Consider the following 22,944-nt stretch of genomic DNA (forward strand, 5'->3'; position numbering starts at 1 on the left):
GGTGCTGCTCGCCGCTAAATTCCTTTCCCCGCTTCTCTGTCGTTGTGGTTCTTGGCGCGTTTTGCCCTTCCCAAGCTCCCTCTCCCAACCCCGAAAGACTGTCTGGCGCCTCATCTCTACATGTGGGGAGAATGATAAGGCCAAGCACACGGGAAAGCATACCTCAGTGGGCAAGCGCTGTGCGCGTCGTTGTCGTCTCTCTAACCAGGCGAACATCCATACGTACAGCACGCAATAGGCCACCCTCGTCGCGCGCTCCACCAGCACAGACAAACCCCACGGCGACGCACGGATTATCAACAGGTGCCCTAACCTACTCAGGCGTACGCGTACGCAGTGAATTAGACGTGGCATCTCGTTGCGTTTGATGTCGCCTTGCCTTTGCCTGTCTACCGCCTCTTCTCGCGCTCTGCTACATCCCTTTCTCCCGCCTTGGGCGTACCTTCTCTCTCTCTTCACCATCCATCGCTTCCTTCTACCGACAACGCCAACCGTTGTAGAGAGCTACGAAATGAGTGGGGTTGCTGGCTACCCGACCCTCCTCGAGCTATGTATACTCGTGAATGCAGCGGCACCAGCACCGAGCAGGCACGCCAGCCACTTTGACGCTCCTCTCACTCAGTACCTGACTTCACTGCCAGCGGATACCTCAGCCATCATGACATGGGCGAACTCTGCCAACTCGACGTCGCGTGACCCCATCGCTGCTGCTGTGGATGTCGCAGCATATTTTCCCTACCAGTGCTCGCCAGCTTCGCGGGCGAGCCAGGGGAGCTCCCTCGCCCCCAGCGGCGAGGTGGAGCAGAACCCAGGCGCTGACAGTTTCGACTCGCAAGCCAAGGAAGGAGTGACGATGTCCTCCGCACCACTCAATCTCATGTCACGGCGGGCGACGCTGCCCTTCACCGCGGATGTCACTAGCAACGGCGGCGGAGGCGCGACCACGTCAGAAGGCGCCTTCCGGCTTCTCCTACCGACTCTGGTGGGTAACTCCGAGATCACTTACGCAGAGAACCCCACGTGCCGCGAGACTCACTCCAGAGTTACGTGTGCGCCAGAGGTGGTGCCCGGTGATGCACACCCGCAGTCGTGCCTCTACGAACTGGCCTCCCCCCGTGGCGCTAACGCGGGCGAGGATGCTCCAGAAAACATCCCTGCTGCAGCCTATATTCAGTCTGACCTTTCATTGACTGCGCAAGATACCTTCACGGTCAAGCACAATGGCGACGATAGAGGCGAGCGAAGTGCTCCCTCTCCCAGCGTGCCAGGTGAAGGAGTGGGGTCCTGCATTAAGCATGAGACCCGCTCAACTTTTCCACAATCCATCGACCTCGTCCAGCCAAACGCACTTTTGGTCACCGATGCAGTGAGCGAGATGTACACCAACTCACTTGTCCCCATGATCACCAGCAAGTCTGCCCAGCAGCCCTCCTCGTTGACTCAGCTTCTGGGCTCATGTGAAGGTAGGAGCGTCGCTGCCAGCGTCTCGGTCCCGTGTGCGCTGCATCAGCGTGACTACTGTGGCACTAGTCTTACCGCCTTCATGCCAGGAAGTCCACTGCACTTGATAGGTGAGCCATCGGAGCTGAAGCGGGAGCACCTGCACCTCTCCTTCTCTCCCGATGCCACCCTGGAGTTCGACGAGCATGGACCGTCCCCCGCCTCCGGTGGTACCCCAACCGCGGAGCTGACAGATCTATCATCTCCGTTGTCGCCCCTATCTCTGTCATTCCCAGAGTCCCTTTCATCGGCGCCGTGTGCACGCGCGCAGCGCCGTGGCACTGTTGCTGCCCCAGCGGACGTGAATATGTTTCCCGAGGGCAAGGCCGTACTGAAGAGCCCTGAGACACTTAAAGAGGAGGAGGCCATCACTCTTATCGCTGCGCTACCCTCTTGCTTTCTGTGGAAGGGGCTGTACGGACCAGCTGAGGACTGCCGTGACCTTTTCGATATCGTCCCTATGGCACCGGCCACAAGCAGCAGCCAAGCCGCACGAGCATGTTCGGAGTCCCCAGGAGACGACGCCGCTTCGGTGGGCTCCGCTGGTGCCTTCTTCGTGTCTCTCTTTCCACCAACCCTAAGCAAGTGGATGAGGTGGGTGAGCCGCAAGTATCATGTCGTGATGCGCCACACTGCTGGTGCGGCTGGAGTAGTGCAGCTGTCTCAGGAACAGCGATCAAAGTCGCCTCCGAAGCGCAGCTGCGCCTCTCCGAGAAATTCAAGCGATGGTGCCAGTGGAGACGGTGCTTACCCCCCACCGGGAGACAGTACCGAGGCGGTGGACAACGACAGCGCAGCCTTCTGCGATGTTGGCTCCTTGAAAGATGAGATGGCTTACCTCCCTCATACCCTCTCGTTTAGCGCGTTGCAGGCCAACTTCAGCTACGGCGATGAGTGGTCACGACATTCCGGGGCTCAGGAGGCGCAGGACGACCTGACCAGTCCGTGGAACGGTGCCAGACACAACAGCTGGTTCCGCGTGGGCTTGCAGACGGAACAAAGAGGGGCAGTACGTGCGGCTGGCGGGCTCATGCAGCTACGCCGCTCCATCACGGCGTCATCACCATCGTCCCTGATTAGCGATGCGTCGTTCCTCACATCGTCGGGAGAGCGGCGCTGGGGTTCGCCGACAAACCTCTCCTTCTCCGCGGAGTCTCTGACGACCACCTTTGGCGCACTGACTGCTGCTCACACCTTTAGAGATGGCACCCTGCAGCGCCTTTCCCACAGCTTGGGCGGCACCCTGAGCAGCAGCGCCAGCTGTACCAGCCTCTCGGGCGACTATCACAGACCGTCGCTACCCTCGTCTCTAGGCAGCCACAGTCACAGGAGCGGGTCTACCACAAGTGCTATCGCCGACGACAACTACCGCGACATGCTGTATCTCCTCTTCCACCATCCCCCGAGCAGCCTCATAGGCGACCTAACCCAGTGCTACGAGGCCTACAAGGCGATGGTGGACACCTCCTCAAACGGACATCATGTGCTGAACTGGTCCGAGCTCGTGCTTCTTCTGCAGCCAGAGGACTACATTGACTACCGCGCTCTCTTCCCACCCAATCATTTTGTTACCTTTGAGGATTTCGTAGAGTTTGTGGAGGTGCTGTCGGTGCGCTACCACCGCTAGCGGTGGGCAATGGGTGATGTTGCACTCATGAAGACTCTTGGCGCTCCTTTCATCACTGATGGTCCTCCGTCGCCTCCTCTTTTCATCGAATCGCTCTACGCTGCAGAAGTCAATCGGAAAGCGAAGATCGAAGCAGCCGCAGCCGCGCATCAAAGCAGCACCTTTCTAGGCACTAGAACGAAAAAAAAAAGACGCCGCTTTGTGCCCTTAGCCCGCTGTGCAGGATGCCTCGCTGCCGCTGACGGGAGTGCTCGAGCCTGTGGCGGCGAACCTGCGAATCAGCCCTGCTGTGCCCCCCCTTCCCCCTCTCACACACATCCAGGCTCAGCACACATCGTTCTACCTCGCACATGCACACTAAATTCTCTTAGTTCTTTTTTCTCACAAGTGTGCTACTGGTTTTTTTATTCATCGTTACCCGATTTGGAACCGCACTCCATCTGCGCCTTCGTTTCTTTGTGTTCCTTTTCTCTACCCCCTCCCCAACCCGTCGCTTTAATTCGACCTTTCTGTCCCAATGATGCTTCTTCCCCCACAACTCACATCTCTACTCCACCTCCCCACTGTTCTGCCTCTCTTTTCGTCTCTCTCTCCTTTTCGTCTCTCTGGAGGTCATGTATGGTTCCTTCTCGTATTGAGCACGTCTTACGTCATTTCATTTCTTCTCTCACTCCACCGCACTTTCCCTTTCCGATGTACAACGCGTTTTTCTTCTTCTGCCCCCTACCCGCTCTGTTTAGGCTTCACGCCTATTCCATTCCCTGTGTTTCTCTTTTCCCCGCACGAAGAGTCTTGTTGTGTCTCTTTTTCTGGGCCCACTACCCGGCTGCTTCGGAGTACAAGGCGAGAGGGCGGAGGGGTGGTCTGACATGCCCCTCATTGCAGCCGGGTTCACTCTCTCCTCCGCACCCGCCCATTTGTGGCCCCGTTCTCCCTCTTCCCCCATCTCTCCCCTCTACTCTCGCTTTTTTTTTTTCCTGTTGCTGTGGGTGCCGTGTCTTCTACCTCCTGCACACGGCCTCACAAGAAGAAACGTTCATTCGAAACCACAGCTGCTCTTGTTATGTTTCCTTTCAACGGTCTGCAACAGGCCCCCCTCGCCACGCGGCGCTGGCCGTCTCGCTCTTGTGCAACTCGCTCTCTCTTTTTCCTTCCCCTCCCCCCTGCATCTCATCCGACTCCCACCGTGATACTCCCTCCCCTCTCCTCCCCTCTCCTTCCCCCCGGCGCTGGGGCCTCTGCCCCCGCCCGCCTTTTTTGATATGAGGGCTGCTAACCCGGTACTGGGATCGTGCATGCAGTGATTTGACTACACGCACGCCTCACTTGCTCTGCACAAACTTCGCCAATCGAGGGCTTACCTCTGCCTCCCCCTCCCACCGCACCCCTTCAGAACGATAAGCTACGAGCTCTTTGTACGTGGGCGCATGCTTATCTGCGGACCCCTTCTGCTTGACACCTCCGCGCATATGAAAGACGTGAGGATCCATGTGAAGGCGGAGTGTCCTTACCGGCGCAGACTTATCGCAGCGTCCCACCTGTCGCGGCACGTGCGAGCAAGCCGTGCAGACACGCCTTCCCCCCATGTGGCATCGCCAGAAATGAAGGATGAGGAAAGCGAGCGACTCAGACAACAGCGTCGCCCTGAAGCAGGCGCTGCGATCCCAAATTTCGAACATCGTGTGCATGCGCTGTCTAGCACAGCTGGCATGTTGCATGGCATCCAGGCAACATATCCAGAGGCCAGCAGAGCACAAGTGATGGACGAAAAGGGCGTGAGGCGATTCACACTGATGAGCTCCAATACGCATGTGCGCAAAGTATGCAGCATTCACTATATGGGGTCGGGTGGGCTGGTGAGGCACAGACACCAGTGGCATGACGAGACCTCCCCGCACAGAGCACCATCGAGTCCGCCAGACTTGACTGTGGAGAGTCTCCGCGTCATATTATGGGATGCCGCGTCTTGAAGGGACTGAGAGTGGAATATGCCACACAGGCAGGGTGCAAGGTCTCAGAGGGCCCTGGTCTGAGGCGGAGCAGCTTTCCTCTCGAGCTCATCCGGCAGGCGCCTACACGTCCCCCCCCCTGGTACTCACAATGACAGATGCCCCCCCTTTCGTCCTTGACCAGGCCCCGGAGCACTGCTTGCCGGGATCCAAGTGTGCAACTTGCCCAGGTTCATCTGGCGCAGATCGTGCAACGCGCATCGGAGGGGGAGACGAGGAGGGGCAAGAGGAGCCCGCTAGACGCATGGGTCTGACTGAACGGCCGGACGGTTCTCTCTAGGCTGTCAAGAGTTAACCGTGGTGCAACCCACCGGAATGGGTGAGCTGGGACGGGGTGTGCGTCTGTTTGCTTACGTGTTCGTGGCCGACAGGGCAGACGAGGGGGCAAGAAAACAGCAAAACTACGATTCGTGTTTTTCCCCCAGGTGATCCTTGTAATTCTGTGTACATGGCTGTTTCTGTCTGCATGGGTAGGGAGTATCGTGCTCGCTGCATTGGTGTCCGCTGGTGTACGGATGTATGTAATTGGGGACGCCACTGCCTTTTCTCTCTTTTTTTTCCTCCTTCTTTTGAAGTCTTTCTCAACCTCTTTGCTGTCGCTGTTGTTCTTCTCTCTCTCTTTGCGCCTATTTCTTGTTCTCTCCACGCATGTGTGTATCTGTGTCTCTGTGTCTCTGTGTCTCTGTGTGTGGTGTGTGGTGCGTTGATGAACTTGCACGAATGAAAAGACAAAGAAAACAACCAACATTCATATTATTTGTATGCTGTACACCTTTGGGCCTCTTCTTCCAATTTCTCAGTAGAGTCTCTCACCGTCCGGCAAACCCACCCCCCGCTCAGATTCAAGTATGGTCTCTCCATCCAGCGGAGCATGCGCTCTGTTGTTGCCTCCTCTCCCACGCCCCGGCCTCGCTCACTTTCACTTGTCCCCAACGCTGCACAGAGGTAGGCACCAACGCCTCCCTCTCACGCTCGTATCGTTGCTGTGTTTTCCCCCCGCCGCTTCGCCTCCTGTGGTATCTGCAGCGAAGATTTCCTTTGTTCTCTCTTCCTCTCTCGACGCCGAGGGGTGAGTTTGACCTTCGACTTTTAGTACACCTGCCAACCATGGCTTCAACCATGGCACGCGCTAAGGGACCTGCCGTGGGGACCAAGAAGAAGTCGTCGACAGCTGTCAGTGCCCTTCCGAAGATACACGGCGGCTATGCCACTGTCGGAACAGTACCTTCCTCTTTTTCTCCACGTGCGAGCGACACCGGACGGGCGTCCCTTACGTGGGTGTCCGCACCTTTGACTGTGGTGCCAGCTACCGGCGCGGATGTTGTTAGCAGTGCGGCATCTCCACTGCGGAAGGCCACAGGCTCGGTTGCCAGTAGTGGCGGTGCGGCGGGCACGAAGAAGAGTTTCTCTACTGCTCCACGGCCTCCCTTGTCGAAGCCTGCACGTGGCGGCAGTCGCAGAGGAGGCAAGGGCAGCGCAGTGGATGGTGGGTCGAAGCGTGGCGGCGAATCACGTGCCACCTCTGTAACTTCGGGAAGAACACGGTCTACATCCAGGGCACCTCGCTCCACTACCTCGCGTGGTCGTAGCCGTGGTCGTGGTCGCGGCCGTGGTCGTGGTCGAGGCGGACGTGGCAAGCGCGGCGGAAGCAGTGCGCGACAGCAGCACCAGCTACAGGTTATTGCCGCTTCCATAGAAGCTCTGAAGGAGCAAGAACAGGCGCTGCGACACGGCGTAGAGGTGGAGGAGGAGCTGGAGCTCGAAAGCTACAGCCCCATCTACAACGTGCTACTGATGGAGATGGTGCGGGGCCAGGTGGAGCAGGTGAACTGTCGCCAGCGAAAGCTAAATGAAATGCTGGAGAGCCTCAAGGCAGAAGGGTTGCTTGGCGGCGGCGGCACTGGGCAGTGCGACGAGCAGCATGTGGAGACCCTCGTGGAGCGGTTGCGCGCACGCCTGCATAGTGACGCAGCCTCGGAGCTGGAAGTACTCAAAACGAAGAACAGTAACATCCAGCATAGCCTCGATGAAGTCACACTAGCCATGGAGAAGAAAAATAGCGAGATGGAAGTGCTTCGTGCCAACTACGCACGCAAGCTGGCTCGGAACGATGTAGAGAACGACACAATGCGGGCGAAAGTGCAGGCCGCACTACACGCCTCCACCCTTGATGTGGAGCGCATTAAGCGGGAGCTGGGCCGCCGTATCGACATCGCCTGCGCCTCCATCCGCACACCGCACTACAATACCTCGATGGAGGCGATACGAGAGCTGGTGCAGCAGGCGCAGGAGGAGGTGCAGCGGCACCACGATGAGCTGACAAAGCTGGTGGTGTCCATTGGCGCCAAGGAGACCTTCCTCAAGGACGAGGCTGACACAATGCACTCGAACTTACCTTCACAGTACCGAAGCGAACTGCGAAAGATGGAGAAGGACCAGTTGCTGAACATCCTGGACGTGCTGAGCTTTCAAGAGGGCGTTGTTGATACTGTCGGCAAGGCAATCTACATTATTACTGAGTCACAACACAAGACAGCTGTTGTGTAGGAGCACTTAGAGCGACCGTTCTGCCCAAGTCGGAGTACCTGCGCCGTCTCGCCGAGTCGATGTGTTAGGGTAGTTGTGGTTACAGCTCTTTTGGCCTCCTTCCCGGACTTCGCTGTGCTCTTTATCCGTGTTCCTTCACGTCTGGCGAGCTTCCCGCAGACTTTACAAGGCCTCTGAAGCAGCGACACGCCTGTGTGTGCGTCTTTGTGTATGCCTGTCGGGGTGAAGGAACAGAATCGAACACCACCATTGATGGTGGCTCTGTGATTTACCTTCTTTTTCTTTCTGGTGCTCTTTCCATTCTGTCTTCGCACCGTCCTCCTTGTTGCCTGATTTCAAATCGGGCCAGTTTCCATGTAACAAAATATCTGTGCTCCCTCGTTGCCCTTTCTGTGTGGCTTGCTCCCATATGGCACTGCCCGGTTTGTGCATTTGCATGTGCATTTCAGTATGGAATGCAGCTCTTTCCCACGTGCTCTCCCAATGCCTCACCCCTGCAAACACCCTCGCGTGCGTTCGTACGTCTGCAGTGGCGCGGCATTGGGAGAGAGGTGCGCCGTGGGGGAATCGTTGCCCCTCCCTCGGCTCCTGTTTTCTTCTTTGAGATTTTTTCTCCATTGCTTAGGGCTACTTTGTCATGCCATGTAAAAATAGCTCAGCGTTTACGTGTACTGAAACAGCTGTTGTTTTTTTGCTCGTGTTACCAAGTCTGCATTCTTGCAGGCGTGAGCGCCTCTACCGAGTGTTTTTTAAATTCGCTCAGCCTCAACGAGTGTACTAGAGTGACACACACACACACACTGGCATCGCTCACAGTTCCTCGGTGACCACTACGTCATGCACAGCAACGACGGGAAGAACCAGGAAGGAGGCGGCGGCATCCGCAAAGGAAAAATGATCTTCGCAGCAGAGTGAGAGGGACCAGCTTCTTTTAGAGAGGGCTGAATGAGTGACTCGAGCAAAAAGAGTTCTTTCGCCGTTGTTTCCGTCGCACGCAGGTGTGGCCAAAGACCCTCACGCTGGAGAAACGCTCTACGTGGTGCGCAACACAGGGCTGGATAGCATCATTCCAATTTTGTGTCTTGTGTACAATGAGGCACGCCGTTTCGCGAAATGACCTTCTCCCCGACTGATGTCAATCCTACCCTCTCCGCTCTTCTTGATTACCCCCTTTTCCACCTTCCACTTGGGCGCCCCGTCTCTCGTAACCCGCTCTTTCTTTCCGTGCGCCGCCGTGTTATCATCGTCACGGAGTGAATACCCCTGCCGCTACCCCCCTCCCCCACACGCTCGAGGTAGTGAGAGCAGCAACGACTTCGTGCACCCCCTTTCCTATCTCCTACACGCGAGAGAAAGGCACGCACACACACACACTTCCTCCCGCTTCGACTCATGCGCGTGCGCGTCTGTAAGCTCGAGTGTGCGCGTGTGCGGTTTATGCACTACCCTGCCATCAAGTGCCAGAGTTGACGCGACACGCCGCGCCGGACGTCTGAGTGAAACACACCACTAGCAACGCTCAGAGAGGTAGAGGGGCGAGCGGACCCAAAGAAAGACAACAAGCCTCTATGCCGCGCAACCTTTACCGCATTCCCGTGAAGCAGCAGTCCAACATGTCTGCAGCATCGAAGGCTACTCCGGCGCCAGTTGACGACGCCCGCGAAGAGAACCATGAATTGGCGTCATTGCCGTCTACCAGTGTGCTTCCAATCAGAGCCAAACATCGTGGACGCGGACGTCCGCGTACCTATCCCAGCAATACATCCTCTGCGCACTCTCTCCACCCGCACCTTGCGCTAGCGGAGCCCGGGAGTGGCGATCACGAGGAGACACCGACAGCTACAGCGTTGGTGCCCGCTGTATCCAATCTTACTTCTACTGCAGCAGCTATCGTCGACTCCGCAACAGCGATGAACCATCTCGAGGTCATAGAGGGCGCAGAGACTTTCGGAGCAGCGGCGGCGGCTTCGGCTGAACTGCTCTTACAGATGCCGCTTGCACCTCTCCCTGGCTCTTTTTCGTCTAGCGGCACCATCAAAGCACAGTCCCTCGTTACGACTACCCCAGTCGACACTGTGCAAGGAGAGCAAGAAGCGGGCACCATCTCTTCTCTTCCCCCTTCACACTCCACCACGCGGGGGGTAGCCACTGTGCCGGCAAGCATGGCAGCAGAGAAGGTCGACTGTGCGACCTTAGGCGCACAGCCACTCTTGCCTTCCATGGCAGCGTGTATGGCGGCGTGTTTCGGGTGGCGACTCAAAAGGTGCTGTGTCGGCGAGGGGGCTCAGATCATGTTTGCCTTGCAGCACCGCACGGTGCCAGTGGTACACGTGACGATCGAAAGCACTAGAGGCTCCTTCATGCAGGAGTGCGGCGTTTCAGGTGAGACCGACGACAGTGCTATTCGTGTCAACGGCACTCTCATGAGTCTCACGCAATGTGCGGCGTATCTGCAGGAGCTGACCCACGCACTCTTCACTTTGTCGGATATCTCGCACTGTGGACCGCCAACGGATCACGTGCCGGCGGAAGAGCAGAGGAATAATGAGGTGATAGGGGATGGAGGGCTGGTACCATCGTCCACCGCGCCGACACCGCATCTGTTTACGCCAAACGCGGAGGCCAAGTTCGCCGAGAGACGAGGCAAGAAGCGGACGCGCAGTCGCTCTTCCTTGCCGGGTGCGCACTCGACCGCATCAGTACTTCGCACAGCTGAGCTTGTCTCCGGCGCCACCGTGTTGAGTCTCGCAGAGGCGTCTGCAACTGTGGAAAGGGGCGATGCGGAGGCGAGCAAGGAGGAGTCGAAGCCATATCTTCTGCCCTTGAAGTCTTCTAACGTGACCCTGCCGCCGGCACCGCTGACGACGCCGCTTCCTGCTTCGCTGGCAGCTACCGACGTCAAGGTCAAAACTGAACCGTCACTCCTCGAGACTTCACCGAGAATAAGCGAGTCGGAGAACGACGGGGACACGCAGTCCTTGAGTGCTTTGGCCGCACTGGTTGCTGCCATGGAATGTGGTGAGCCGTCGACTTCGCTGCCACGGGCTCCTCCTGCCTTGCGCACCAACGCTGGTAAGTTCAGCGCACCGCCAAAACGGGATTTGTCCTCGACAAACAAAGGCACCGCTTCAAGAGAGCCACGTGCCTCCTCTACTGTTTTTGCCTTCCCAACCATGCGGCAGCGGCGCACTCTGGTGTTCCCCCACATCGCTTGCGCCGCAGCGGGGTTGGCATCCGCCATAACCGGCGCGCATCATGTGCCCCCAGCCTCTCCAACTCCACCTCACGTAGCGCTCGGGACGGCAACCTTTACGATGCCGTTTGCTTTCCACCACGCGTCTGCTGCGCCCCTCTCTGCAAGTGCCACACCGGAAGAGCTCGATATGGTCAGTTGCACTAACGACAGTAAAGGTGGCTACCGAAGCGTCTGGTGCGACTCGGCTGGTTGGTCGACGGACTCATCGCGGCTCTGGTTGGCCCACACCCACGCCGTCAGCCGTGCGTTTGCGTGCATGCCTGTCCCCTGTTACAGCGTTCCAGCGACCATGAAGGTCAGTGAGCCACTCGGCGGTGAGGGTGCTAACGAACAGAGGACCAGCACGGCTGCATCTGCGTCCTCGCTGGTACCGCTGATGGGCTCGGCAGCCGCTGCCGCCTTCGTACGGATGACGCTTCGGTGGAGATGGCGCAAGCGCTCGTCGATGGGGACGGCAATGGAGGACTCTCTGCGTATGGCTATCGGTTCCGGTCATCTTCGCGGCGACGCCCTCGAGGCCGGTGTGCAGGCGCTTCAAGCGAGCGAGGCGGAGCAGCACCGGTACAACGGAGTGGACGTCGACGTTGGTGAGGATGGCAGCGACCTTGGACCCTTGTGCCGGAGGACCGCACCGGATGTGGGTCAGGTAGGCCACGGAGCGGTGCAGCAGCAGACTCTGTCGTTTCCGGCCTGTCCGCCGCGTGCGTTACTGCCGGTGTCGGGCAGAGCCATCGTCGAGGCGCAGCACCGCATCGCAGAAGCTGAGGAGGAGAAAGGCGGAGAAGAGGCTGCACAGGGGCCGCGTTATGTCGCGTGCGCTGGTGGCATTCCCTTCGCCGACCGTATAGTGATTGACCACACCTACTCTACTCGCGGCTCGTACGTGATGGCACCACCCGTGATGGCAGAGGGGGCAACAGCAACGCCGTGCCGCCGTTTGATGTTGCAACGGAATCCACAGGAGGACCTGCACTACCACGTTTACAAGCGTGTCATGCCCACCGACATGCGTCTGGCGGTGGAGGCGGAGGAGACACTGACGATTGGGTCAGGGAACATTGCGCCACCACCCGTGGTCGATGATGAGTTGTCGCCCACCTACAACCTCCGCCGCCGCTTTGGCCGCGGCGCAGGTGACGACAACGAGGATGACGAGGAGAGGGATGACAGAGGTGATGACGCCGACGAGGGGAAAGCGTACGACTCGTCAAGTGCTTCCCGGGCAGCGCCGAGGGCCCCTGGTGCAACCGCCGTGGCAGACGCCAGGGGAGGCGTCTTATCCACTGACATTGACTACGTTCTACGGTACCGCCCATCGATTCGGCGCATTCCAATGCCGGATGTCGAGTCCCGATACGGACCGTGAGCAGAGCGGCGCCACCTAAGGGAAAAATGAGGACACTTGCACAGATTGCTCTTGCGTGCTGGACATGGCTCACAGTTAGCTGCCGTATCATTTTCTCCACACGGCAACCGCCCATGCCGCGCATTGCTACGCCACCAGCCCACACGTGAATCACGACGAGGGGGTTTCCTTTCTTTTTTTTTTTCTCTTCCAACGTGTCCATTCTCTTCCACAGAACGTAAGCTCAACTCCGCCCTACTCGGCCCTGCCCCAGGCCCATCGCGTGGTGCAAAGCAGTCGTAGACACACGCCCCAGCAGCGCGCCGACTCAGCCATCTGAGCACAACCTCTGCCTCACACTCTACCCACTCCACTGCTTCACAGGTTGCCTCACCGCCGCACCCATCATGCCGGCCGGCACCTGGTGCGGGTCCCCTCGGGGTGTCCCAGGCTCCCCACACCAGCGGGCCGCGGGCGATGCGTTCGAGTCACGCTGGCACCCTGCCCATCATATGGGTGGTGCAGACGCCTTCACTGCTGCGGGTCGCTTCCATGCAACGCCGTCCCAGACCTCAACCTCCACACCAGTAGCGACACATTGCTCTGACCTCCCCCGCGCAGAACGGGTAGTGGGGCCCTGTGAGGTATCACGCACTGCGCTCTCCACCATCGTGAAGTACCAAGAAGAAGGGCAGATTACGAAAGGGGATACAGTAGGCACATGAGAGGTGGCTGTAGCGTTGCACCGGCTCTGCCCACGTAAATTGCAAGACTCATTGGATGCGGAGTACAAAAAAGATGATGATTGTCAGTCCAGCTCAACTCACTTTCTGGTTCACTGCTCCCATTCCTCCCACTCACTGATGGTAATGATCGCACTGTTGCTGTGCTTGCCACTTGCCCATGCATTCCCACGCTGCTCTTAACACTTATGAGAGGGTATTTCTACTTTGTCGTTTTCTTCCTCCCCTTGCTGCGCACATCTGCTCACGCTCACTCCGCCCCCTCCCCCTCCTCCCGTACCACCTACACGCACACGCATGCAAGGCTCCGTGGCAGGTGGCACGAGGCCGACAGTTCTTCTGACCCGACTTTATTTCCTGCTCTCCTCTCGTTTTGCTGCAGCAGAGCCTGTGAAGCGAAGAGCTCTGGCGCGGCGTCGCACTTTCTTTTTCACTTTTCCATTTCACTTGCGCTCGCCTCTGCTACTCCTCAACGAGGCAAGCCACGCATCTAAAGGGCGTCGTCACTGCTTGGGTGATTTTGTGTTGGTGTGCGCATGGCATCGCGGGAGCGCGCTACCCAGGCGCGGCATGTGATGCTGCTGTCCAATGATGCACCGGTGTTGAATCGATGTGCCAAGGAGGAGGCGCATCTCAAACATCGCCTCGCTCAGTCGACTGCCGCCTGCGCGCTCATGACGCAGCGAAACCACGCCGCGGCCGCTCGTGAGGAGCGTTCCCGCGAATTGAGGCTGCAGGCGCAGTTCGCAGCGCTTCTCTCCGGCACACGTGATATAGTGGTGCCGTCCTCTTCCACAGTAGACTTGACGGATGCTGCAGAACGTGACGGCGGTTCAGCAGCAGCGACTGATCGGTTTAAGTCTCATTCCACCGCCGCCACCGGCGCTGCTGTCGTTTCATCGCCAGGGCTGAAATCGAGCAGCGCTGTGGCTGCCACTGGGAGCGCCACGCCTGCCGCGTCCCTGCTATGTGCGCTGGGGTTTCCTGACACATACGAAGCGAGCGGCTTCAAGTCAATGATTCACTGGGCTTCCGTGGCGTACGATGAAACCTTTCTTACCGCATACGGACCTCGCCAGATTCGCGAAGTGGCCCAAGCTCAAGCGATCGCAAGGGCGGGAGGCTCCTCGGAGGCGCGTGAGGCGCAACCGCACAGGCTCATGACCGCAGTTGCGTGCTACCTGCTCAACCAGGTGCTCTGCGCCGACGCAGCGGTGTCGGAGCTGTGGCAGGAGAAGCTTCGCCAGCCGATCTTCGACGCTATATTTAGCTCTCAGCCCATTGCAATGGGGCAAGAGCCGGGTCGTGCGCAACGTGGCGGTGACGTCGGGGACGCTGCCGTGGTGGACGCCATTGTGCACAGAATGATTGGTCCACCTTCTCCCCTCTCGTGCGCTGCCACCCATTCATCGGTTGCGACATCGTTTCCACCCCGCACCAACATGTATACCACGCGCGACGACTTTGCGTCACTTCGACTCTGGACAGAGGAAGTGACTGTAGAGCATCGTGAGAAAGTGTCCCTGTGCCATCGCATCCGTAGTCTTCAGTACGCCATGGCACGTCGTCAGATGGCCGTCCACCTCTTCCAGAGGCGCGCACACCACGCAGAGCTACAAGTAGTCTTCACTGTGTGGTGCACCCACACTAAGCAGCGCCGCGCGAATCGAACGGCTATAGAGCTCTACGTGGTGAATCGGCACCACCGCTATGTGACGGAGACAATTTTCCTGCGCTGGCGTCGCTTCACTCTTCGCGCCAAGGTTGAGGCGCTACAGCAGCGCGTGTTGAAAATCGCGGCGGACCGCGAGTGCGCCGCGCGCGAGCACGCTGCCGCGCTGCAGGAGCTACAGGATCAACTGGCCACCGAGCGTCGCCAGCACGTGCAGAAAACCTTTGAGCGAGACACGCTGCACGCGCAGGTGCTCGACAGTCACGCCTTGGAGGTCGATGCACTGCAGCTGATGCTGCAGATGGAAAGGGTGCAGGCGGCGCAGTCCAGCAAGTGGGCAACTCGGTGGGAGCGCGCGGCAAAGACATTTCGTCCCGCAAAACCCTGTCCCGCGGTGCCACGCTCCATGTGGATGATTGCCCGTGCCCTGTTATGCTCTGAGGAGGCCTTGGCTGTCATGATACTGAATCGCAGCGGAGCTGCGCAAGCGCTGTTGCAGATACCATACTCGGTGATACTGCAGACGCGGGAGCGGTTGGAGCAGCTACTGTTGATGTGGGTAAATGCGATCATGGAGGTGTCGCCGCAGGCGTCCACGTGGGTCACCGTCGAGGCCTTCATGTACGGCCACAGGTCACACCTGCGCGGTGTCTTGCTCTCGCAGAAGAAATCGTCAAGGAAGGTCGTGGCACCGCGCACTGGCATGACAACCGGTGCAGCGGGAAAAGATGGATCGACGTGCGAGTTCAGCATCTACACACTCATATGCCTCGTGCGAGAGCTGCGCCGATGCTACATAAAGGCCGGACTGATGGAAAGTGCGGAAGGTTGGGGCACGTCTGGCGGCTCCACAGTCGCCGACTGCTACCAGGAGCTCACACATCTTTTGGTAGCCCAGACGTGCGGCGGTCTGTACCCACCACTGCTAGTGCATTGCTCCTCCTCGCCGCTCTGGTTTACGCCTGAGGGCGTCTTTGGTGAACCTGCGTCACACCTGGCGGGGTCAAAGCGGCAGCAACGGCAGCAGCACACCGCTTTCATCTGGGTGCTCGCCTCGCTTCTCGTGGGGCATATTCAGGTTATGTGGATGTCGCCTCTCGGTGACAGAGAAGCACAGCTGGGCCGGTCGTCAAAGGAGGGCATGGAGACGCTGCGATGTAAGTACGAGGCGGATATGATGAAGCTGGCACAAGTTAGCTTCGTGTTGCAGCACCGCGCGCCGCCAGCTGGCTTGGGCGCAGCACCTCGAGGCACTTCAGTGGTGGCCCCGAACACACTGTTGCCAAAGAAGCGAGCTGTTGCTTCGTTGGTGGCATCCTTCTCGGCGGTCGCCGCCGCCGCAGCGCGCCCCGAGAAGGATGCCACCGTCGCCACGGAGATGACCCTGGAGGAGATGCTGCGAGAACGCTGCGAGGTGACGCGTGGCAGTGGGTGCAGCAACAGTTGCATCTCCGTGTCTGGAAAGGACTTACTGGCCGTAGCGGAGGATTCCCTGTCCGATATTGAGGCGTTTCTCGGCATGGTGCCTGCTCAGGTGCAGTCGCTCAAGTTAAGGGCGGGCGCGAACGGCAGCGAGGACGATTATGAGGTCGACGAGGATGTGTGGGTCAACGGACTGCTCCAGCAGCTTTTCGAAGTCGAAGGTGCAGAGTCGCAGTTGCGTCGCAACATGCGCCTGCAAAGCAGCGAAGTTATTGAGGACGACGCAACGGATGGCCACGCGCGATCGGCAATGACCATGCCCGCGTCTGCGTTTGGCGACGACGAAGAGAGCGGGGGTGGATGGAAGGGTGATGACGCCGCCACTGGCGAGGAGAATGCTAGGTCCACGTATCGCAATCTTTCCAAGAGTACCGTCGCTCTCACGCGGGAGCAGCTGCAGCTGCTGCGCTCCCTTCCGGGTCGCAGCTACGGGTTTGACGCTCTTCGGCCCATCGCCATCGGACCTGCCCAGGGTGCATCAGTGACAGGGGAGGACTTAACAGACAGCTCTAGCACCGCCAGTTACACCTCTGTGGCACATCTCTACTCGTTTCTGCTCAATACACTGGACGACACGGTGGCTCGGCAGCAGTGGTGTGGGCTGGCGCGCGTCGTGACGTCGCTGGCGGTGCGCTTTCATGTACTTGACGACTCCGAGGACGCCGCGCGACAGGCTGTAGCGCTGGCGGCGGTGAAGGACGAGTACGAGGAGCTGAAGAGCTCGAGAGTGGTACGGGAAAGCCCGGAGCGGCAGACTGAGAGTCCGCCCTCCTCTTCGACTTCTCGACTACCCCCAGTCTCTGTAGGATGCTCTCCTGGAGTGCCGGAGGCGGGGAAAGCCCGTACCGGCGCCGCAGGCGCGGCAAGCCCAGCTAGAGGTGGCAGAGTTGCCGTGCGGCTTGTACCTGCGACGCTACTACAGCAGCCCCAACCGCCATCTTTTCCATCAACAGCTAACGTGGTGCCGCGGCGTCCGCCAGGAGCGCACAGCTCCCCATCCGTGAGCATCGCATTGAACACAGGAGCGACGCCATCACAGAGAGCGGCAGAGGCTGGAGTGTCGGTCGTCTGGACACCTCCAGTGCACGACCTGCGAGGCGCCACCGCGACCCCGGCACAGGCGTTGACTGCGACTGTCTCTTCTATCATGCTCAGCGAGGAATTGCACAGCCGTGGAGCCTACCAACTGAACACCACCCAGGATAGCCTCAACGGTAGCTCGCCGGTAGGTTCCTCTGCGCAAGGTGCTCCCTCATCTAGTCCAAGTCACTGTGCTGTTCCGCGGATCGGTGCTGAGGCACCGGTGCTGATGGTGCCGCCGCCGTCTGCAGAGGTGCCCACGCCAGTAATACCCACCGCAGCCCCATTACCTGCACAGAAAGATGGACGTGGTGTGAGGGATTACGCCGCGGAATCGCCCGAGTACATTGCAGGAATCACGTCAAGTGGTGGTAGCGCCTTTTGTCCGCCCATGGCAGGGAACGCGGGCACCACAGCCGGTACCGCCTACGAAGCCCGAATGCATGCCCCCGTCGAGGTGCTTGCGCGCGAACGAGGTGCTGGGCTTGCACCACCGCAGATCCCTATGCCCGCATCGTCTTTGTCCAATGCCCGCGACCCCACACCCGGCACCTCCTCCTCGCTACGTCCAGACAACTCCTGCTCGACTGCCATAGGCAGTTATAGTATCCCACGACAAAATGCCACCCTGCAGACCCCGCTACCTCCGACTCTCCGGGCACGGGCTCCACCTCTTCTATCGGCACCGACCCATGCCTTGGGGCATCCTCCAGACCCCATCACCGTGCAGTCAGAGTCGTCAAACTCGCTTAGCCCACTCGTCATTCGCCACGATCCGTCGCAGCAGTTGGGATCACAGAGGAGACGCCAATACTGCTTCCGTATGGGGCCTTGAGCAGTGTGACGCCGCGTGCGTCACCGTCTTCCCCGCGTCTTTTTCTTTCTCCTCCTGCCCACGCCCAGTCGTTTTACTGCTTTGGCACGTCAATTTTTTTCGTCTTGAACCGCTCACGTTTTCTGCGGGAGATCGCACTTACTGCTGCTCTTTTTCTGGGTTTCATGGCTCTATTCGATGTACCCTATCTTTCTTCACTGGACTTACTTGGCGGTTACTCACTCCCTGCCTCTCGTTGCCGCCTTTGCTTTCTCCCCTTCATACCTGTGCTCTCCGTGCGGATTCGATGTACTACGTGTGCTTTTCCTGGAGCTATGCGATGCGCTCCTCCTTTCCTTCAATCGACTCTTTGGCTCTTCTCTCACCTGAGGTGGTACCTGTGCGCATCAATGATGAGCCAATGGCTCTCTCCAGCTTCTCATGGCGGCGCTGCGGCCGCATCCACACTCTACTTTCCGTTACTTGTTCACCCCCTACCAGCTGCGCCCCAATGCAACGAAGTGCTTAGGGTGGAAACGTTCGCCCCAGCGAATGTGTGAAGGAAAATTTCAAAGGCGGATCAGTGTGTCTACGAGGAGAAAATGATGCCCGGTGTACTATTCATCGTGCCACGAGCGCTCCAATACTGGACACACGTTGGGTGTGCGATTGACATGGTTGAGCATGATGACGCGCGTTGCATCCATTGCATCTGGCTCACTCTGTCTCTGCCTCATGAAGTCCCTCACCTCTCGTTTTCTATTGCCTCCAGTTATCCCTTGCCATCTGAGTCATCGACACCGAAAGCCTCTCTCCCACACCGGTCAGTCACGTCATCTCTTGTGTGAGCTTCTCTTTCCACTCTCTAGCTCATTCTTTGGTGGCTTTCCCCTTATTTTGTCAGTGCGTTTTACCCTTTGCCGCTGATGTTGCCTTCTCTATTTCGTACCACCGCGTCGTGTAGATGATCGGGCGCAAGCCACACGAGCCGAATAAGACGAAGACAGACATCGACTACACGCGCACCCTTCTAGAGAGAACGCGTACTCGTGTTCGTATGGTTAAAGGCCTCGCTCAGGCTTTCCCTTGTGCTGCTCACAAGCTTTCCACCACCATCACCACCAGGATACTGTAGAACGATCGGGCGCAGGCGGAGAGAATGGCGAAAAAGAGTAGTGATGCAGAGACAGAGCTGGCGAAGTTGCAGGTGCCGGCGCACTCGTTGCCTGGCGCGCCACTAGAGGCTTCGTCGTTCACGCCCTCCAACAGCGTGGTGGCGCCAGGCAATAATGGCGGTGCTGCGCAGGCTGCAAAGGCCGGTAGGCTACGAGAGCGCATCAAGCCCTACCCCGTCTCTGGGAGCAAACCCGCGTACTACAGCGTACTGGAGGACATCGAACGACGACGCGCACGCGAGTTGCGTCGTACCCTGCGCGTCGCCGATGCTGCAAAGCGAAGGCAGCAGAACCGGACGATTGCCATGGCACTTGCGCTCATCGTGGTACTTGGCCTGGCCGTCTTGTTTTTTTTTTTTTTCGCAGTTCGCGTGAAGTGAATTGACTGAACTTGTTTCGCTCTCTTCCGCTTTTCTGGTTCTTGTGATGCACCACGCTGGCGTTGTCGAGAGTTCCCTTCGCGGTGTGTGCGCTTCTCACCACTTGCGAACTGCGGCTCGCGCACGGCGTACGTTTTGAAGTGGATGACTGCGGAGGTACGTTGCACGGTTTGCTTGGCTACTCACAGCCACAGCGAAAGACGCGCGCCTCTGTCACGCGTAGATCGAGGAAGGAGAGGGAAAAAGAGGAAGAGAGTATTGGTGGCGTGTGCGCCCTCTCTCTCTCCTTGTTTTTTTCTTCGTTTACTGTCTTCCTACACCCCTCTTCCTATCCATTGGCTTGTACGCCGCATACTCTTCTCGTTCGCTCATGCAGGGCTGCTCTTCCGCGATAGGTCAGCCGGGTATGCGGCTGTGCAGCACGATGACCATTACCCATCACGCAGTGAATGGAGAGCACCGTTGAGTCGCGTTTGATGCCAGTCAGATGCGCGTGTCTGCTTTCGTGTCCATTTTGTTCTTCGCACTTTTCCATTCTACACTCTTCCGCCCTGTTTATCGTTCTACGGCGTCGGAACAAACAAACCAGGCGGCATCGGCAGAGCTCACTGAGGCGTGAAACAGGCGCTAACGAAAGTGTCGCACTTGCCTTTCTGTCTTTCTCCTCCACGTATGGGAGCTTGCAGATACACGTCCGAAAGGGTGCTCTGGCGGTTGCCTAGCACCACCCCCCCTTCCGTTCAATTCCTTGGTCCAGCACCGCTTCACTATACACCTCACTTCGCCCTGCAAAGAGGGAGGGACAAAATCTGCAGCGCTTGACTGGTACATGTGCTCAAAATATGCCTTTTTCTCTCTCTGTCACCTCTTTTCCTTTTCGGTTTACTTGTGGTTTTCACCCGTGCGTGCTACCCCCTCACCACCCAGACACACCCACCCACACACACACACACAGTTGTAAGGGCTGACAATCAGGGCAAGGAGGAGGAAGAAAGAAACAGCATGCACCTCAGAGGCAGCACAAGCACTCCTGATTTCATATGTGTTACTGCTTCACCGACGAGTAGAGGCGTGTGGTGATCACAAGTCCTGTCTGGCGTTTCTCTTGGTGTCGTGTGTGATTGAGAGTTTGCGTCCTTCTGCTGGTGTGCTTGTGCAAAGCTAGCTGAAGAGGAGACGCCACCTTTTGCAAATCAGCGCGCGTTGCACGCCCTGCGCAGCGTCGTGGCACCTCGACTGTTGCTGCTGGTGCTGCTGCTGCGGACTGCTGGTCTCGCAAGTGTGTCCTGGATCCGAGTAGCCCCTTTTCGTGAACGTGGTGGCAGGCCGACTGCTGTCCTTCACTGCGCTCGCACGCGCTTGTCTCGTCTTTCCCTGCCGCCTTGTGCGAATTTGTAAGCGTAATTCATTTTTGTTGGTGGTCGGTTGCGGTGCCTGTGTGCGTGAGAGCTTCCATTCGTTTTGGCTCGAGCCAGCAGGCAGTGCTCTGGAGCATACGCACACAAGCAGAACTTACATTTCAAATTTGTGCATAATGGCAACGATGTCATCGTCCTCAGCGAGCGAGGCTGCCGTGCGTTCGGCCTGGTTCGACGCAATCGACGCGACAGCTGCCATGACGAGCACGGAGCCGTTGCAGCCCGCGGCGGAGTACACGGCCGACTCCTGCCTGCCCACACTCTCTCTGGCTGGTAGCCAGGCAGGTTTTTTTGAGCAGCTCAATGAGCTCGACAGGGGGTTTGCTGAGGCCTCCTCATCGCTGTTCCTTCCACAAATGACGTTAGAGGAGGCATGCCACGCGAAACCGAGCTTTTACCAAACCTTCCGCGGTGAGCTCGAGATCACGGAGACGACGTTTCAGCCACTGCTAGTGAAGCAGCGCGATGAATCCAGACAGGAAGCCGAGAGCTCGGCGAGGAATGGCCGCTACAGTTCTCGCAGACGGCGGCAGGAAGCCCCGGTGCCGCCGCGCGGCACAGCCCCACTTTATGGTGGCTTTCTAGGTCAAGAGGCGATGTCACCGAGCACGGCGGTGCAGCGCAAGCCGGACTTTATGCCGATCCTCCTCGTCCCCTCCGCTGCCACAGCTCCTCTGCAGCTCATGAACATCAAGCAGTTCCTGGAGCACGGCGCCTACGTTGATCCCGCCAACTTGTATGTAGATCGTGAGACTGGCGTAGTCAACATTCGCGACTCGAAGCCGCGCTCGGTGGTAGTGAAGCCTGGCAGCTTCCATGATCCACACCGGTACCGCGTCGCCTTTCGGCAGTTCCGCGTCGTCGACGACCCAGACGAGGTGGATGACTGGGCGCACGTGTGTGGTTGCATCGTCGAGGGTAAGCTGTGGCAGCTGAAAGGCTGGTACCCACAGGAGCAAGCGCAGTCGCGCGACCCGAGCCGCCTCTTCTCGCGCATTCGGGCTTTTTTAGCGTACTTTGAGGAGGACAAGGTGCCCCCGCAATGCCGTGAGTGGAACGTGCAGAGTCTTGCCTTGACGCGTAACCTGCTGAAGGATCAGGTGCACATCGCACTTGCTTCGCAGTTCTGGGAGCAGCTCTACACCTTTCTAGATGAACATCCGATGTTCTCCAGGTACACCATTCCACTCACAGACGAGCGCCTGTAGTGCCGCATCGGGTGGTGTTGACGACGTGGCGTTTGCGTTTGCGTGTGCGCGTGCGTTTTTCTCCGTCTTTTTTTCTTTATTATTTGCTCTGGTCGCTGCGCGGAGACATAACAAGAGAGAAGGACAGGAGGATGCCATGCGAGGGCGCCTGCTTGCATTCTTCTGCGCTGATGCGTAGGCGGGCTTGATGCACTTCTTCTCTGTCTCTTCGTTTTGGCTGACTGGAGGGCTTTTTCTTCGCTTTCTCGATTGCCCTTCTCTTATGTCTCTCGTGCATCGCAAGTGATAGAGGAGAGGGACAGCTCAAGGCAAGGAGACGCCAGGAAGCTGCCAGGGCAGAGAGAGACTCCTCCTGTTGAGTGTGTGGGGGGAGGGGGGAGGAAGCGGAGGAGGAGGGAAGGGCGATGGTGCATGCACTTGTATCATGCTGAATCTTATTTTCAGTGGTCTTGTCTTTGCTATTAACGTGAGGAGTGACGACGAAGAAGCGGAGCACCCCGCACACCCACCCACACACAGACAGGGACGGACAAGCTGTAACGGGCATTCAAGCAAAGCGCCAAAACAAAAAATAACAACAGAAGAACACACACACCCGAAAAAAAAAAAGAAGACACACCGAACATAACCGAGCAACTATCTCGAGCCTTAAACTTATGCTCTCCTCTTTTTCTCCTGCTCTCCACCA

General features: G+C 58.3%; 5 protein-coding genes across 5 annotated transcripts, besides 2 other annotated features; all 5 read left to right on the forward strand.

Annotated features, from left to right (window-relative positions):
• Window positions 1-511: 511 nt before the first annotated feature.
• LPMP_354040 (hypothetical protein) lies at window positions 512-3,127 on the forward strand (the record flags this gene model as incomplete). The annotated part of the gene is made up of 1 exon (XM_010705037.1): window positions 512-3,127. The coding sequence occupies one exon, from the start codon at window positions 512-514 to the stop codon at window positions 3,125-3,127; it is 2,616 nt and encodes an 871-aa protein (XP_010703339.1).
• Window positions 3,128-4,410: 1,283 nt separating this feature from the next.
• Window positions 4,411-5,485: a repeat region.
• Window positions 5,486-6,930: 1,445 nt separating this feature from the next.
• On the forward strand, window positions 6,931-7,683 carry LPMP_354050 (hypothetical protein; the record flags this gene model as incomplete). The annotated part of the gene is made up of 1 exon (XM_010705038.1): window positions 6,931-7,683. One exon carries the CDS (start codon window positions 6,931-6,933, stop codon window positions 7,681-7,683), a length of 753 nt encoding a protein of 250 aa, XP_010703340.1.
• A 1,568-nt stretch (window positions 7,684-9,251) lies between these two features.
• On the forward strand, window positions 9,252-12,305 carry LPMP_354060 (hypothetical protein; the record flags this gene model as incomplete). The annotated part of the gene is made up of 1 exon (XM_010705039.1): window positions 9,252-12,305. One exon carries the CDS (start codon window positions 9,252-9,254, stop codon window positions 12,303-12,305), a length of 3,054 nt encoding a protein of 1,017 aa, XP_010703341.1.
• A 179-nt stretch (window positions 12,306-12,484) lies between these two features.
• Window positions 12,485-12,925: a repeat region.
• A 638-nt stretch (window positions 12,926-13,563) lies between these two features.
• On the forward strand, window positions 13,564-18,096 carry LPMP_354070 (hypothetical protein; the record flags this gene model as incomplete). The annotated part of the gene is made up of 1 exon (XM_010705040.1): window positions 13,564-18,096. The coding sequence occupies one exon, from the start codon at window positions 13,564-13,566 to the stop codon at window positions 18,094-18,096; it is 4,533 nt and encodes a 1,510-aa protein (XP_010703342.1).
• Window positions 18,097-21,164: 3,068 nt separating this feature from the next.
• On the forward strand, window positions 21,165-22,256 carry LPMP_354080 (RNA polymerase-associated protein CDC73, putative; the record flags this gene model as incomplete). Its single annotated transcript, XM_010705041.1, has 1 exon — window positions 21,165-22,256. The coding sequence occupies one exon, from the start codon at window positions 21,165-21,167 to the stop codon at window positions 22,254-22,256; it is 1,092 nt and encodes a 363-aa protein (XP_010703343.1).
• Between the last annotated feature and the right edge of the window lie 688 nt (window positions 22,257-22,944).

The sequence above is a fragment of the Leishmania panamensis genome (assembly GCF_000755165.1).
Source record: "Leishmania panamensis strain MHOM/PA/94/PSC-1 chromosome 35 sequence".
In the NCBI taxonomy this organism is placed as follows: Eukaryota; Euglenozoa; class Kinetoplastea; order Trypanosomatida; family Trypanosomatidae; genus Leishmania; species Leishmania panamensis.